This window comes from Narcine bancroftii, chromosome 10 (genome assembly GCF_036971445.1).
Source record: "Narcine bancroftii isolate sNarBan1 chromosome 10, sNarBan1.hap1, whole genome shotgun sequence".
Classification (NCBI taxonomy): Eukaryota; Metazoa; Chordata; class Chondrichthyes; order Torpediniformes; family Narcinidae; genus Narcine; species Narcine bancroftii.
Window position 1 is genome coordinate 33,166,505 of NC_091478.1, and position 15,435 is coordinate 33,181,939.

Here is a 15,435-nt window from a genome sequence, read left to right on the forward strand (position 1 = left end):
GGACGGCTGAAGGTGGGATGTGAGCGGGAAGGGAAAGGTTGAGAATCACTGCTCTGGACCCAATTGTTACTGACGGAACGCGCAAGGTTGCAGTAAACGATCTAGTGGGTGGAAACTCCAAATCTCCAAGAGTAATCTTATCATCTTTCATCCTACAACTTATGGTTTCATTTTTTAAAAAAGCTATATAAAACAATCCTACGAGACTTTCACCAAATTCCAATTCTTGCCATCCGCCCAGGTCGACACGTACCAAAGAGGAACTAAACCCTGCTCACTTGGTGGGTTTCCGAGCATAGAGCAAGTCTCTCTTTGCAGCCAACACCTTAACTTAACCACTTTATATACCAAAGATGACGATCCATAACCAACGTTTCGGGCTTGAGCCCTTCATCAAGTATGCTACTTTAAGCCCGAAGCGGGTCTTGATCTTTGCTACTAGTTGACCTGCTGAGTCTCTCCAACTTCAATCAGACTTTGGTGTTTTCCTCTTAACTCACTGAACTGAGCTGGGAACAGGGACAATAACTTGTTCCCAGGCGAAACAGTTAACACTGCACCAGTGACAACCCAGCAGCCGCCGGGCAAGGGAGCGACGGGCTCAGAGCTGCAGTTGTGACCTTTAGCTGTGAACAGGGTCCTGGACGCGTCTTACCTGCTGATGTAGTCGGCGATGCCGAGCTTTTTGGGCTTGGCTCCCTCGCCGTTGGGTAGTGTCGGTGGGGGCAGGTCGAGCCCGTCCGCCAGCTGCTCGGGCGCGCTCTGCCTTCGGCTCACGTCGAAGGAATTCCTCGAGCTCAGACTGACATCCATGAACTCCAGCGTCTTGCTGTCCACGGGGCCGTGGGGCGGCTCTCGGCCTGGGCCGCTGGGGGTCTCCTGGCCGCTCGTCTCCTCGCCGAGGACCGCCGGGCAAGGAGCGGAGCTGGGAGCGCCGGGCCACCGACCCAACCCATCGGCCGAGGTGACCGGAGGGCTGTTAGTGTTCGCTTCCCTCGGGGAGGAGGAGGAGGAGGAGGAGGAGAGGGAGGAGGCCGACGGCGAGGACGTCGAACCGCCCGTCCCAGGCAGCGACGACTCCGGCGAGCCGGCAGGAGTGAGCTGGAGATCGCCGGCGTCCCGCTGCTTGGCCGCCGCCTCTCCCATGGAGCAGCAGCCGTTGAAGAGGTCCCCTAAGGCGGGGTCGCTGCGAGTGTGGAAGCGCGCCGCCGCCGCTCTTTGTTTGCTGGGGTCCCGCAGGCAGCTCTCATGGTTATTCCGGCGATAGATCATTCCCGACATCAAGCGGCCGCCGCTCCGCCGCCCAGCGACGGTCTCGGCTCCAGCCGGGTCCCGCGGCCCGTGCGCACCGGAAGTGCCGCCGCGCTCGCCGGAAGCGGAAGCGGAGAGATTCGCCCCGAGCGCTGCGTCTGCCCAAGTCTGGCCCCTGGCCCCGAGGGCTCCTTGCCTCTTGTCACCATGATTCTCCAGCCCGGCAACGGGGCCCCGCAGCCCAACCAAGGTCTGGCTCTTATCTCTCCCAAGTCGATGAAGGATTCCTGCCAGGAACGTTACAGCTGCTCGACCGCCGAGTTCCTCCAGCAGATTGAGTCCAACACCTGCCCCCCCCCCCACCCTCTCTCTCTCTCTCTCTCTCTCTCTCTCTAAACCTGTCTGTGTCTGGAGGTGTAATTATACCCAACTCGACCACTTCCTCTGAGAGCTCATCCTATATACCCACCAGGATCAGAATTTATTGTCATGAACAAATCATGAAAATCGGTGTTCTTGCGGCAGAATCTTATTGTAACCATCTTACAATTAAAAATAACAGTGCGCAGAAAGTAAGGCAATGTCTTTAGTTCATTGATTATTTAGGAATCGGATGACAGCTGGGAAGAAGTTGTCCTTGTGCCAGTGAGTGCTTGTCTTTAGGCTCCTGTACCTTTTTCACCAGAGTGAAGAGGGCATGCATGGCCTGGGTGGTGGGGGTCTTTGAGGAGAAGAGGCTTTTTTTTAAGATACCGCCTCATCGATGACCTCGATGGAGTGAAGTCTGGTGCCTGATGTCGCAGGCTGAGTTAACAGCCCTCTGGAGTTTATTCTTGTCTCTTGTGTGAAGAAACTGTCTCTCAGGTCCCTTTTAAATGTTAGCCTAACCCCCTTAATTCTGCCCTCAACTCTGCAACAATGTTCCTGCTCCTTTACTGAATTCTCTGACCCATGAAGTGGAGCCAGACACCGTCTTCATCACCCTGTCCACCTCTGTCACCACTTTTGTTGAACTATGTCCATCTCCAAGTCTTTATGTTCTACTACACTCTCTAAAGTGCTACCATTCTCCAAGCCCTGGTTTAACCTACCAAAATGCAACACCTTTCACCTCTCCATGTTAGAATCCATCTAAATTTAAATTTAGAAATTCTTTTTTCTTCTTTTTCTTTGGCTTGGCTTCGCGGACGAAGATTTATGGAGGGGTAATGTCCACGTCAGCTGCAGGCTCGTTTGTGGCTGACAAGTCCGATGTGGGACAGGCAGACACGGTTGCAAGGGAAAATTGGTTGGTTGGGGTTGGGTGTTACCCAAATTACACCTAATTAACCTATACCCCCAGTACGTTTTGAACAGTGGGGGGAACCACGCAGACACAGGGTGAAAGTACAAACTCTACAGACAACATGGGATTCGAACCCCGGTCCCAATCGCTGGCGCTGTAAAGGTGTTGCGCTAACCGCTACAGCAACTATGCCACCCTTTGCCCATTTCCCAGTCCTCTTGAGTCACCGCCCTTAGTGGTTTAAATTTCTCCATCTGAGCCCATTAGCCAGGCATTTATTTCAAAGCTGATTTTGAAAGTCAATAATATTAAAGCAACATTAAAAATTGTTAATAGTCTGTGCTTTTGTTTTGGTTTTAAAAGGAAGCGGGTAGTCTCTCGAACACTATTTTAGAAAAAAAATGTGAAATTTGCAAGTGTTTATTTGAAAGCAATATTGCCAAACTCACTTATGTGACTTCCCCCCATGTCGCCCCTTACTGGATATATTTTTGATGTTGGCGGGGCAGATTCTCACAGCCATGAATTCAAGAATCATGCAATGGAAAAGTAGCACTGTCATGGTGCGTGGCATATCTCTGCAAAGATAGGGATCGAGATCTTGAAGAAAAGTTTCTCAATGAGTTTGACCATGCAATGCAAGTGAGCTTGCACTTGTGGTTTTGTGGTTACAGATGTAAATGAAGATGTGGGAGTGTGGCCTGAAGAGATTCCGCCTGCAAGAAAATGCTGAGCACAGGGTGGGGATCTCCCTTTTTGAAACCATTTCTTTCAAATGTTACTCTCTTGTCACTTTTGATCAAATAGAAATGGAACCACTCAACTTGCAAAATTATTTTCAGATCGCTGTTTTTGAGGGAAATTCTGCTGAAATGATCTTGACTGAGATTTTGGTTTGGGTCGTTTGGAGGCTTCTCTCTGATCACTGGAAAAATCCAGCAAGTACAAGATCATATAATTGACTGTATTGATCTCTCAGTGACTTTCAGAATCCTTCCCTGGGGATCATGTTGACTGACTTTGGAGAGATATATGGTATATATTATTGAGTGTTAACTCAGGGGCTTAGGAACCACTGCTGCGTAAGTTTTGTGTCAGATTTAAGGTCATGCTCTCCAAACACTATTTTTATCAGTCAGCCAAAATCTATGCAAATGTACTGAAGGCAATGATTAAATTCACCATCAACCAGCAGTAGACTCATAGAACATAGAATGTTACAGCACACCACAGGCCCTTCGGCTCTCGATGTTATGCCAACTGCCAATCTATATATTCCCACCAAAGCAAATACTAAACCCTTCCCACCTTGTAACCCTCTATTTTTCTTTCATCCATGTGCCTGTGTAAGGTTTTTCAATGCCCCTAATGCTTCCGCCTTCACCACCACCCTGGCAAGGCATTCCAGGCACCCATAACTCCATCTGTAAAAAACACCCCTGAACTCTCCCCCAAAGTTTCCTGCCTTCACTTTGTACATATGCTCTCTGACACATACTATTCCTGCCTTGGGAAAAAGATGCTATCTGTCCATTTTATCTGTGCCTCTTAGAAGCTGTTCCGTCACCTCATCCTTCTTTGCTCCAAATTGAAAAGTTCTAGCTCTGCTAACATTGCTTCATAAGACTTATTTTCCAATTCAGGCAACATTTTGGTAAATCTCCTTTGCACTCTCTTCATAGCTTCCACATCCTTCCTATGAAGAGATAACCAGAACTGAACACAGAGTGTGGTCTCACCAGAGATTTGTCGAGTATCAACATGACCTCTCGACTTTTGAACTCTTAAAGCACTGGGGAGATAGTGCCCAATGCTACCTCTGCAAAAGGTAAGTGAACCAATGTCGGTGTTTTCTCCCAAGCCAACATTATTTAGACATTAATTAAACAGTCAGTTCCATAGGGAAGGCCATACTTTATGTGTCTGACGTCAGACTCCCAAAGCAGATACACTATTTTGAGTTCTGTCACAGATAGAAGTGACCAAGTGAACAAAGAATATTTCAAAACCCTTAAAAAGTGTAACATCTACCCTAACTCTCCAGAATCTCTGCACCATGATGGCTGAAAGTGAAGAAGAGACAATTAAGATGGTTCTGAGAAACTTGTCCATGGGTTGGAGTACATGCAATCTCAGCATAAATGGAAGGAGCATTCCCACTTACAAATTAGGATACTTTCCTGTCCTTTCACCTTTCTCCTGCCCTGTCTCTGATAGGATCTGTAAACCCACATTGGTTTCATTAGTGACCTCACAACTCACAGAACCAGAATGGGAATAATTCAGCTCAGATCCAAGGAACATTTTAGGAAAACGTCACACGTGCACTTCTCAGAACTGTATTCACCAGCATTCATTCCAGGTAAAACTCAACCATAAAAGTTGGGAACCTTCTGTTTTCTGTACATGTAAACATCTGCATACAGGCATTCATAGAAGGCACTGATGCCTTTACAGAGTGTCCCTGGCAAATTACTGCCATGAATGCTTTTTGCAAATGAAGCCCACTTCTTTTCCACACTATTCTTGAGAAACCTACCCAGGTTCCTCTGGAAGGATTACCAGTCACATAAAGAGTGCAAATACTGTTGTAACATGACTCTCAAAGAATTACTTCTGGTGGTCAGAAATGTGAGGAAAGTGAATGCCATCTCCTGCCTTTGGCTTGTTCTGTCCTTATTTCTGATCTATTGTAAGGAACAACTTTTTTTTTGTACATTTCTTCTGGCATTTCTGGTCATTGAATTTTTCAGGGGAAATCTGCTGAAACCACTTGAAGTTGTGATGTCTAACATCCCAACTTGGGTCAGCTGCACTCATAAATGTTGTGGAAATGTGAAAAGTGCCCTACAGTACTGAAAGTTATTTTTCATGTGAAAGAATCACCTACATTTTATTAACATCAACGAGGTTGACAATCTTGCTAGAATCAACTTTGGTCATGGTACCCTGGAGGTCAGAAAACCAGCAGTAGGACATGTGAAATTCTCACACCAGAACAAAAAATTCCTAACAACTGGACATGAACTCCCATTGAAAATTCACTAATGTGTTGTTTTGTGGCACAAATTTATTTCTCTGCTTCAATTTTACTTTGGCAATGTTTCTCAAATGTAGCATTAAACATTTTATTTTGTGAGTTTCTGCCTCCCCTTTCCTCTGTAGATGGTCTTCAGTCTCAATGCCCCTCAGTACTATTCCAAAGAGTTATTTGTACATGCTCATACTTGTGGCTATTTGGACAACTTAACAGTCTTGATCCCACAGGTTGTGTTTCAACTTCGAAGAATGTTGTGGTTGGTGTACTTATCATCTGTTGCAACACTGCAGTAACTCACCAAGATTATAACAACAGCCCCACCCAGCACTACAACCTCTCCCATGAGAAAAAGGACAAAATAAACAAGATCACTACCACATTATAGAAATGAAATTACTTTCCTGACTTTTACCTTAATCAACCTTGATATTTTCTATTTAACAATGTACTGATAATACAACAAAAAAATCCATCAACATCTGCTTATTAAAATCAATATTATCTACGACTTATCTTCAAGGCTGTCACTACTAAATTAGCTCAAAGCTAATTCTTCCAATTTATGCATTTTTAAGCAGTGTTCAAATGGCACAAAATCATTGAGGACCCCTTTCACCCAGCATCTTTTAACTGCTCTCATCGGGAAAGAATGCAGGAGTATCAGAGCTAGTACCACTAGGCTGAGAAGCAGTTTCTTCCCAGGAGCAGTGAGAATGTTGAACAAAGGAACTACTCATACTAACCATCTGAGATGCTCATATTCAGGAAACAATTCATTATATATGTATATATATCTTCTTTGGCTTGGCTTCGCGGACGAAGATTTATGGAGGGGGTAAAAGTCCACGTCAGCTGCAGGCTCGTTTGTGGCTGACAAGTCCGATGCGGGACAGGCAGACACGGTTGCAGCGGCTGCAGGGGAAAATTGGTTGGTTGGGGTTGGGTGTTGGGTTTTTCCTCCTTTGCCTTTTGTTAGTGAGGTGGGCTCTGCGGTCTTCTTCAAAGGAGGTTGCTGCCCGCCAAACTGTGAGGCGCCAAGATGCACGGTTTGAGGCGATATCAGCCCACTGGCGGTGGTCAATGTGGCAGGCACCAAGAGATTTCTTTAGGCAGTCCTTGTACCTTTTCTTTGGTGCACCTCTGTCACGATGGCCAGTGCAGAGCTCGCCATATATATACTGGAGAATGCTGCTTCATCAGTTTATACTTGTGCAATCAGATGACAATAAACTTGACAAGCATTTGGAAATAGATTTTGACATTGTATTTGTACCACTAATTTTTTAATCAAATAATAATAGACTCTAGATCTTTAAGGCACTTAGAATCCAAGGTGCATGGCAACCAAAATCAAACTTGGCTTGGAGATAGGAGGTAGTGATGGATGGAATATTGTAACTAGTGGTGAACAGCAGGGATCTTTGTGGTTTGATGGAGTTCTATATACAAGAAAAGATTGCCTAATGTTACAGTGAGATGTAGATCAACTGGAAAATTGGACAAAGATAGAATTTAATCCACACAAGGGCGAGATAATGCTCTTTGAGAAGTCAAATTCTGGTACAATATATAGTGAAAATAGCAGCAATCTTATGAGTGTTGAACAGTGGGACCTAGGGTTAAAGTCCACATCTCACTGAAAGTGAAAAGACAAATGGTATGCTTACCTTCATTGGCCGAGTGTGAGATTTGGGATATCATATTTCAGCTATTCAAAATGTTGGCTGGACCACATTTTAAGGATTGGGTGCAATCCTGGTTGGCTCTCTACAGGAAGGGTGTTCTAAGGAGAGATTAGACAGGCTGGGTTTACTAGGCTGGAACACCTTATAAAAATTTATAAAATTTTGATGGCCATTGATAGGTTGTTAGAGTCTTTTTCCCAGGGTCAAGAACTAGATGATATAGAGTTAAGGGGACAGGAGAGAAATTTAAAGGGGATCTGAGAGATATATGTTCATTCAGAGGATGGTGATTACCTTGAGTGAGATTTCGGAGATGCAGATAATTATATTTAAGAGTCATTTGGACACATGAAAGGCATAGAGGGATGCAGGCGAATGGGGTTAACATAGATTGGCATCATGGTTGGTATGGGACAAGGAGGGCTGAAAGGGTCATTTTCTTTGCTGTATGATTCTGATTGCACTGAGAGCTTCATGAAAAAAATGTCATCATGTGAAACATAGGAATTCAGTGTGATGACATGAAGGTGCTCCACTGGGTGGCCACAAGTCTCCACAATAAGAACGGTATCAGTGCTCAAATACACAGAATGATAATATGTACATTGCAGTTTTAGGTATTCCAATTTAGCACAGGGAATACTTACACCAGACATCAAAGCCCATTTTCTTTTAGCAACCTTAGAGCTATATTAGTAAGTGATCAGCTGTCTGTCATCTAGGGTTCTCAGCAGCCATTAACTCAAGGTAAAAGTTCTTTTTACTCAAATCTCTTTTCACCAGAAGGAGCAGAAATCCTTGCAACCTCTCTCTCAACTCATAAACTCCAGCACATAAAGCTTCTTTCAAAAACGTTTGTAGATTCTGCTGCCAGCTAGGCAGGCAACTAGACATTACTTTCCTCATGGAAAGATTAGAATCACAGCTCACCAAGGATTTACAGTTCTTGCAAAAGTGAGCTTGGAAGAGTATCAGGTTCGGTAGGTTCCCAGAAAGATGAGTTTGCACACAAGTGTTACAATCACACGTAATTTTAATGAACACACAGGAGACAAATGGGAGAAAGTCAAATGATTCTCAATTACTATATTGCTGAACAACTATTTTGAACCAGTTAGGACTCCAATACCAGTTGCCGCCTATACTCTACACTCTAGGGGTGTCAAACTCAAATTCACAGAGGGCCAAAATTAAAAACTTCGACTAAGTCGTGGGCCAAACTAAATATTTATTGAAAATTTTCAACATCTGCATGTTTTCTCTTCTTTCAACATATGTAATGTTAAACTTTTTCTTATTAAAATAAATGTTTAATAATAGTTTTGGTTAAACTCTTTCCAGAAGAAGCATTAACAAATGAGAAATAAAATATTCAATAAATAATATTTCTCTATAGCCATTAAGCTCCTTTTAAATGTATTTTTTTTCACAAGCCAACAAGTCAAAAAAATAACAACCTGCCTCAATGAAAATCCAATCTTTCAACTATGAACAGTCCAAAGTTAAGCAAAGAAAATATTAATCCAAGCTTAGCTTGCTACACTGTGATTTACTCTTATGCACCTGGGTCTGCACCAGATACTTGGCATCTCTTCTTAGATGCAAGTTCATCAAACTCTGGGGTCAGAGTTCACCTCCCACCTGTCTTGAAAGGTCCTGTTTTCTGTCTTTCATTTGGCCATTTTTCATAAGGGAAGAGTATCAGGTTTTTTCACTTTTGCAACCACCAATGATCACGTTTTAGATTTTCATGGATGGATATCTAAATTCCTACACATTCTGTACTTTTGGACAGAAGGTACAAAGCCTAAAGAACAGCACTATGAGTTTTGAGAAATTTCTTTCCAACAGCTATCAGGTTCTTTTTTTTTAGCACAGATTATTATAATTTTTTATTTTTCACACTGTGAACTATATCAACCAAAATATATACAACCATTTCTCATTAAATATACACAGTGGCATTTTCTCCCTTTTATTCCCCCCCACCTTCCCTCCCCCCTTCCCACCCCCCCTCCAAAACCAATAAATATTCAACATGTACAATACAATAAAACCATTAAACAATGTCATCACACAATTAAAATTAAACAAGAAAAATGCGTCATCTACTTTTACACCGTAGATCAAGTTGTTTTGTCTTCTTATCATTTTAGGGGGTGGAGGTCCGAGGCAAGCCCTCTCTGTTATGTTCCATGTATGGTTCCCAAATTTGTTCAAATAATGTGACTTTATTTTTTTAAATTATATGTTATTTTTTCCAATGGAATACATTTATTCATTTCCATGTACCATTGCTGTACTCTCAGGCTCTCTTCCATTTTCCAAGTTGACATTATACATTTTTTTGCTACTGCTAAGGCTATCATAATAAATATTTTTTGCGCTTTCTACAGTTTGAGGCCTAATTCTCTACTTCTTATATTACTTAGAAGAAAGATCTCTGGATTTTTTGGTATTTTTTTTGTGATTTTATTTAATACCTGATTTAGATCTTCCCAAAAGATTTTCACTTTCTCACATGCCCAAATTACATGTTCTGTTGTTCCCATTTCCTTCTTACAGCGAAAACATCTATCTGATAATGTTGGATCCTATTTTTTTTTAACTTTTGGGGCATGGTATATAACCTGTGTAACCAATTATACTGTGTCATGTGTATCCTTGTGTTTATTATATTCTCCATAGTTCCAGAACTTAAATCCTTTTCCCACTTTTGTTTGGGTTTATAGCGTATTTCATCATTTTCCTTATCTTGCAGCTTAATGTACATGTTCATTATAAATCTTTTAATTATCATTGTGTCTGTAATCACACATTCAAAGCTGCTTCCTTCTGGTAATCTCAATCTGTTTCCCAATTTATCCTTTAAATAAGCTTTCAGTTGATGATATGCAAACATTGTACCATGAGTTATTCCATATTTGTACTTCAACTGTTCAAATGTTAATAAATTATTTCCCAAAAAACAAATTTCTATTCTTTTAATTTCTTTTCTCTCCCATTCTCTAAAGGAAAGATTATCTATTGTAAAATGGATTAGTTGATTTTGCGTCAATAATAATTTTGGTAATTGGTCATTTGTTTTTTTTTCCTTTCTAAGTGAATCTTCTTCCATATATTGGTGAGCTTTTATATTGTACCAGTTTTTCATCCCACTTATAAAGTATATGTTCTGGTACCTTCTCCCCCATTTTATCTAGTTCTATCTTAGTCCTTGTCTGGTAAAAATTTGATAAATACCTTAATTGTGCTGCTCTATAATAATTTTTAAAGTTTGGTAACTGTAAACCACCTTGATTGTACTTCTCTGTTAATTTATCTAATGCTATCCTCGGTTTTCCCCCCTTTCCACAAGAATTTCCTTATTATTCTCTTTAGTTCATTAAAGAATTTCTCTGTTAAGGGAATTGGTAATGATTGAAGTAAGTATTATATCCTTGGGAAGACATTAATTTTAATGCAATTTACCCTCCCTATCAATGTTAGCGGTAATTCTTTCCAATGTTCTAAGTCTTCCTGCAATTTCTTTATTAGTGGCTGATAATTTAATTTGTACAGGTGGCTTAAGTTATTATCTAACCTAATACCTAGGTATCGGATTGCTTGTGTTTGCCACTTAAATGGTGATTCTTTTTAAAATTCTGTATAATCCGCATTACTCATTGGCATCACTTCACTTTTATTTGCGTTGATCTTGTACCCCGGTATTTATCCATACTCCTTCAATTTCTTATGTAATTCTTTTATTGATATTTCTGGTTCTGTTAAGTATACTATGATGTCATCTGCAAATAAACTGATTTTATACTCCTCTTTTATTTTTATTCCTTTTATTTTATTTTCTGTTCTTATCAGTTCTGCCAATGGTTCTATTGCTAAAGCAAACACTGAGGGGGACATTCCTGCCTAGTTGACCTACTTAATTTTAAATGGTTCGATACATATCCATTTACTGTTACCTTCGCCAATGGTCCATTAAATAATGCTTTGATCCAATTAATATAATTTTCTGGTAGATTGAACCTCTGTAATACTTTGAATAAATAATTCCATTCTACTCTGTCAAAGGCTTTTTCTGCATCTAAATCAACAGCCATTGTTGGTTTCTTATTTCCTTGAACTGCTTGAATTAGATTAATAAATTTACAGACATTATCCGCTGTTTGTCTTTTCTTAATAAATCCAGTTTTGATCTTGTTTTACTATTTTTGGTACACAATCGGCCAATCTGTTTGCTAATAATTTTGCTATTATCTTATAATCTGAATTAAGTAGATATATTGGTCTATATGATGCTGGTGTTAGTGGATCCTTCCCCGTCTTTGGTATTACTGTAATTATTCCTGTCTTACATGAATCTGCGTTTCTTTTATCTGGTTCATTACTTCCAGGAGAGGAGGAATTAATAACTCTTTAAATGTTTTATAGAATTCTATTGGGAATCCATCCTCTCCAGGTGTTTTATTGTTTGGCAGCTTTTTAAATATATCCTGTACTTCCTCTATTTCAAATGGATTTATCAGTTTGTTTTCTTCTTGCAATTTCGGCAGTTCAAATTTTGCTAAAAACTCTTCTACTTTATCATCTTACCCCTCGTTCTCAGTTTGGTATAATTGTTCATAAAATTCCTTAAAGTTCTCATTAATCTCTATTGGATTATATGTTATTTTGTTTGTCCTTTTTCCTTGATGCAAATACAGTTCTTTTAGCTTGTTCTGTTTTAAGTTGCCAGGCTAATATTTTATGTGTTTTTTCTCCTAGTTCATTATACTTTTGCTTTATTTTCATTATGTTCTTCTCCACCTTATACGTTTGTAATGTTTCGTATTTTATTTTTTTATCTGCCAATTCTCTCTTTTCTGTACTCACTATCTCACTTTCCAACTGCTCTATTTCTCGATTGTAGTCCTTTTTCATCTTAGCTCCCCACCAGTTTACCTATCTCGGCCGCACCATTTCAGCAGATGCAAGGATCGACAACGAGATAGACAACAGACTCGCCAAGGCAAATAGCGCCTTTGGAAGACTACACAAAAGAGTCTGGAAAAACAACCAACTGAAAAACCTCACAAAGATAAGCGTATACAGAGCCGCTGTCATACCCACACTCCTGTTTGGCTCCGAATCATGGGTCCTCTACCGGCATCACCTACGGCTCCTAGAACGCTTCCACCAGCGTTGTCTCCGCTCCATCCTCAACATTCATTGGAGCGACTTCATCCCTAACGTCGAAGTACTCGAGATGGCAGAGGTCGACAGCATCGAGTCCACGCTGCTGAAGATCCAGCTGCGCTGGGTGGGTCACGTCTCCAGAATGGAGGACCTTCGCCTTCCGAAGATCGTGTTATATGGCGAGCTCTCCACTGGCCACCGTGACAGAGGTGCACCAAAGAAGAGGTACAAGGACTGCCTAAAGAAATCTCTTGGTGCCTGCCACATTGACCACCGCCAGTGGGCTGATATCGCCTCAAACCGTGCATCTTGGCGCCTCACAGTTCGGCGGGCTGCAACCTCCTTTGAAGAAGACCGCAGAGCCCACCTCACTGACAAAAGACAAAGGAGGAAAAACCCAACACCTAACCCCAACCAACCAATTTTCCCCTGCAACCGCTGCAACCGTGTCTGCCTGTCCCGCATCGGACTTGTCAGCCACAAACGAGCCTGCAGCTGACGTGGACATTTTCCCCCTCCATAAATCTTCGTCCGCGAAGCCAAGCCAAAGAAGGAGAAGACATAACTTATTATCTGCCCTCTAATGAAGGCTTTCATTGCGTCCCATAATATAAATTTGTCTTTCACCGATTCCGTATTTATTTCAAAATATGTTTTAATTTGGCATTCAATAAACTCTCTAAATTCCTGCCTTTTAAGTAGCATGGAGTTTAACCTCCATCTATATGTTCTTGGTGGGATGTCCTCCAGTTCTATTGCTAATAACAGGGGTGAATGATCAGATAGCAATCTAGCTTTATATTCAGTTTTCCTAACTCTCCCTTGAATATGGGCTGACAACAAAAACATATCAATCCTTGAGTATGTTTTATGCCTACTCGAATAATATGAGTATTCCTTCTCTCTTGGGTGCTACCTCCTCCATATATCCATAAGTTTCATTTCCTGCATTGATTTAACCATAAATTTGGCCACTTTATTCTTTTTGCTAGGCTTTTGTCCAGTTTTATTCAACATTGGATCCAAATTAAGGTTAAAATCCCCTCCTATCAATATATTTCCTCGTGTATCTACAATCTTCAAAAAATATCTTGCATAAACTTTTGATCCTTTTCATTAGGTGCATATATATTGAGTAAATTCCAAAATTCTGATTATATCTGACACTTTCTCATTACATACCTCCCTGCTGGATCTATTATTTCCTCCTTTGTTTTGATTGATATATTTTTATTAATTAATATAGCTACACCTCCAGATTTTGAATTATAGGATTCTGCTGCTACGTGTCCTACCCAGTCTCTCTTTAATTTATTATGTTCCACTTCAGTTAGATGCGTTTCCTGCACAAATGCTATTTCTATTTTTAATTTTTTCAGTAAATTTAATTGCCTCTTCCTTTTAATTTGGTTATGTATTCCATTAATGTTTAGCTGACGTGGACTTTTTACCCCCTCCATAAATCTTCGTCCGCGAAGCCAAGCCAAAGAAGAAATAGTCATATAGTTGATGTGGCCATCTCATACCCTGTTTACACCTCATTTCCGCTTCCTCACCACTACCAACCCCCTTTTCCCCATTTTCATCTCTGTTTTCCCTTTTTAAACTCAATGTATGACAACACATTTAAAACATAAAATACTCCAACAACTCCCACATCCAATATTCCCTTAACCCCAAATATGCCTCCCCTCTCTGAGTTGCCCTTATCCCTTGCCGGGCAACTACAACTCCCCTTTTCATTTAAATTGTGCACCTGCTCGCAAGCGTCAATTGATTTCGCAGTGACGGTTATTCTCTCCCTCCAACCCCCCCAGAAAACACTTTTTTTAACACATATAACAAATTTCTCCCTTTTTTCCCCCTTATTTCCTTTCTTCCCTTCTCTTTCCCTTCTTTAGTTCTTTACTTATACATTGTTTTTACATCTTTATATATATTTTATCGCCATTCTTCATCTCTCCTTCATCTCTCCTTCTGTCCTGCAAGCGTTCTGCAAATTCTTGAGCTTCCTCCAGATCTGAGAACAGTCTGTTTTGCTCCCCAGGGATAAATATTTTAAGCACAGTTGGATGTCTTAACATAAATTTATAACCGCACATTCCATAGGATCGATTTTGCTGTATTAAACTCCTTCCTCTTCTTTAAGAGTTCAAAACTTATGTCTGGGTAAAAAAAAAGTTTTTGACCCTTGTATTCCAATGGTTTATTTTCTTCTCTAATTTTATTCCTTGCCCGCTCCAGTATTGTGATAGTACAGATTCTATCACCAATGTGTACATGTACAGATCGTAGTGTAGGATGTCTGTGATTGGCTGAGAGTGTAGCCACACCTACTGGCAGATCTTAAAGGATTGCTCCTAGCCAGACCAGGTCATTCTGGACTGGTCGACTTACTTGTGATATGCTCCAGTCTTTTAGTTAATAAAAGCCTGGGTTTGGATCAACAAGTCTTTGGTTCTTTCGATGCGCATTACAAGTATATTTTCTCTTGTCATATATCTCAAAACTTTTACTAAAATTGATCTTGGTTTTTGACGTGTCTGTGATTTTGGGGCTAGTGTTCTGTGTGCCCTTTCTATTTCCATTCCTTCCTGCATTTCTGTCATTCCCAGGACCTTCGGGATCCATTCTTTTATAAATTCCTTCATATCTGTGCCTTCTTCATCTTCCTTTTGTCCCACTATTTTTATGTTGTTTCGCCTACTATAATTTTCCAACATATCAATTTTCTGAACTAACAACTCTTGTGACTCTTTAATTTCTTTATCACTTTCTTCCAATTTTCCTTTTAAGTCATTTACTTCCATTTCTACAGCCGAGTCTCGTTCTTCAACATTTTAAACTCTTTTCCCTATTTCTGTCATGACCAGTTCTAATCTTTGCACTTTATCTTCTGTTCTTTTCATTTTTCTTTTAATTGCATTAAACTCTAATGACGACCATTCTTTTAATGATCTCATTTGTTCTTGAAAAAAAGCTTTATCTATATTCTGTCC

The 15,435-nt window shown here is 40.7% G+C and overlaps 1 protein-coding gene and 1 long non-coding RNA gene across 3 annotated transcripts in view; one reads left to right on the forward strand and one right to left on the reverse strand.

Moving 5' to 3' along the window:
- Positions 1-1,365, reverse strand: part of tbc1d12b (TBC1 domain family, member 12b) — a 78,186-nt gene extending 76,821 nt beyond the window's left edge. For both annotated transcript variants that reach the window (XM_069900575.1, XM_069900574.1), the window contains exon 1: positions 656-1,365. In XM_069900575.1, the coding sequence (XP_069756676.1) occupies positions 656-1,281 (626 nt within the window). In that variant the 5' untranslated portion in view covers positions 1,282-1,365. The remainder of the gene's footprint in view (positions 1-655) is intronic.
- Positions 528-15,435, forward strand: part of LOC138744426 (uncharacterized) — a 30,753-nt gene continuing 15,845 nt past the window's right edge. Inside the window, exons 1-2 of the long non-coding RNA XR_011345523.1 lie at positions 528-1,501; positions 4,219-4,364. This is a non-coding gene — a long non-coding RNA (uncharacterized lncRNA). The remainder of the gene's footprint in view (positions 1,502-4,218; positions 4,365-15,435) is intronic.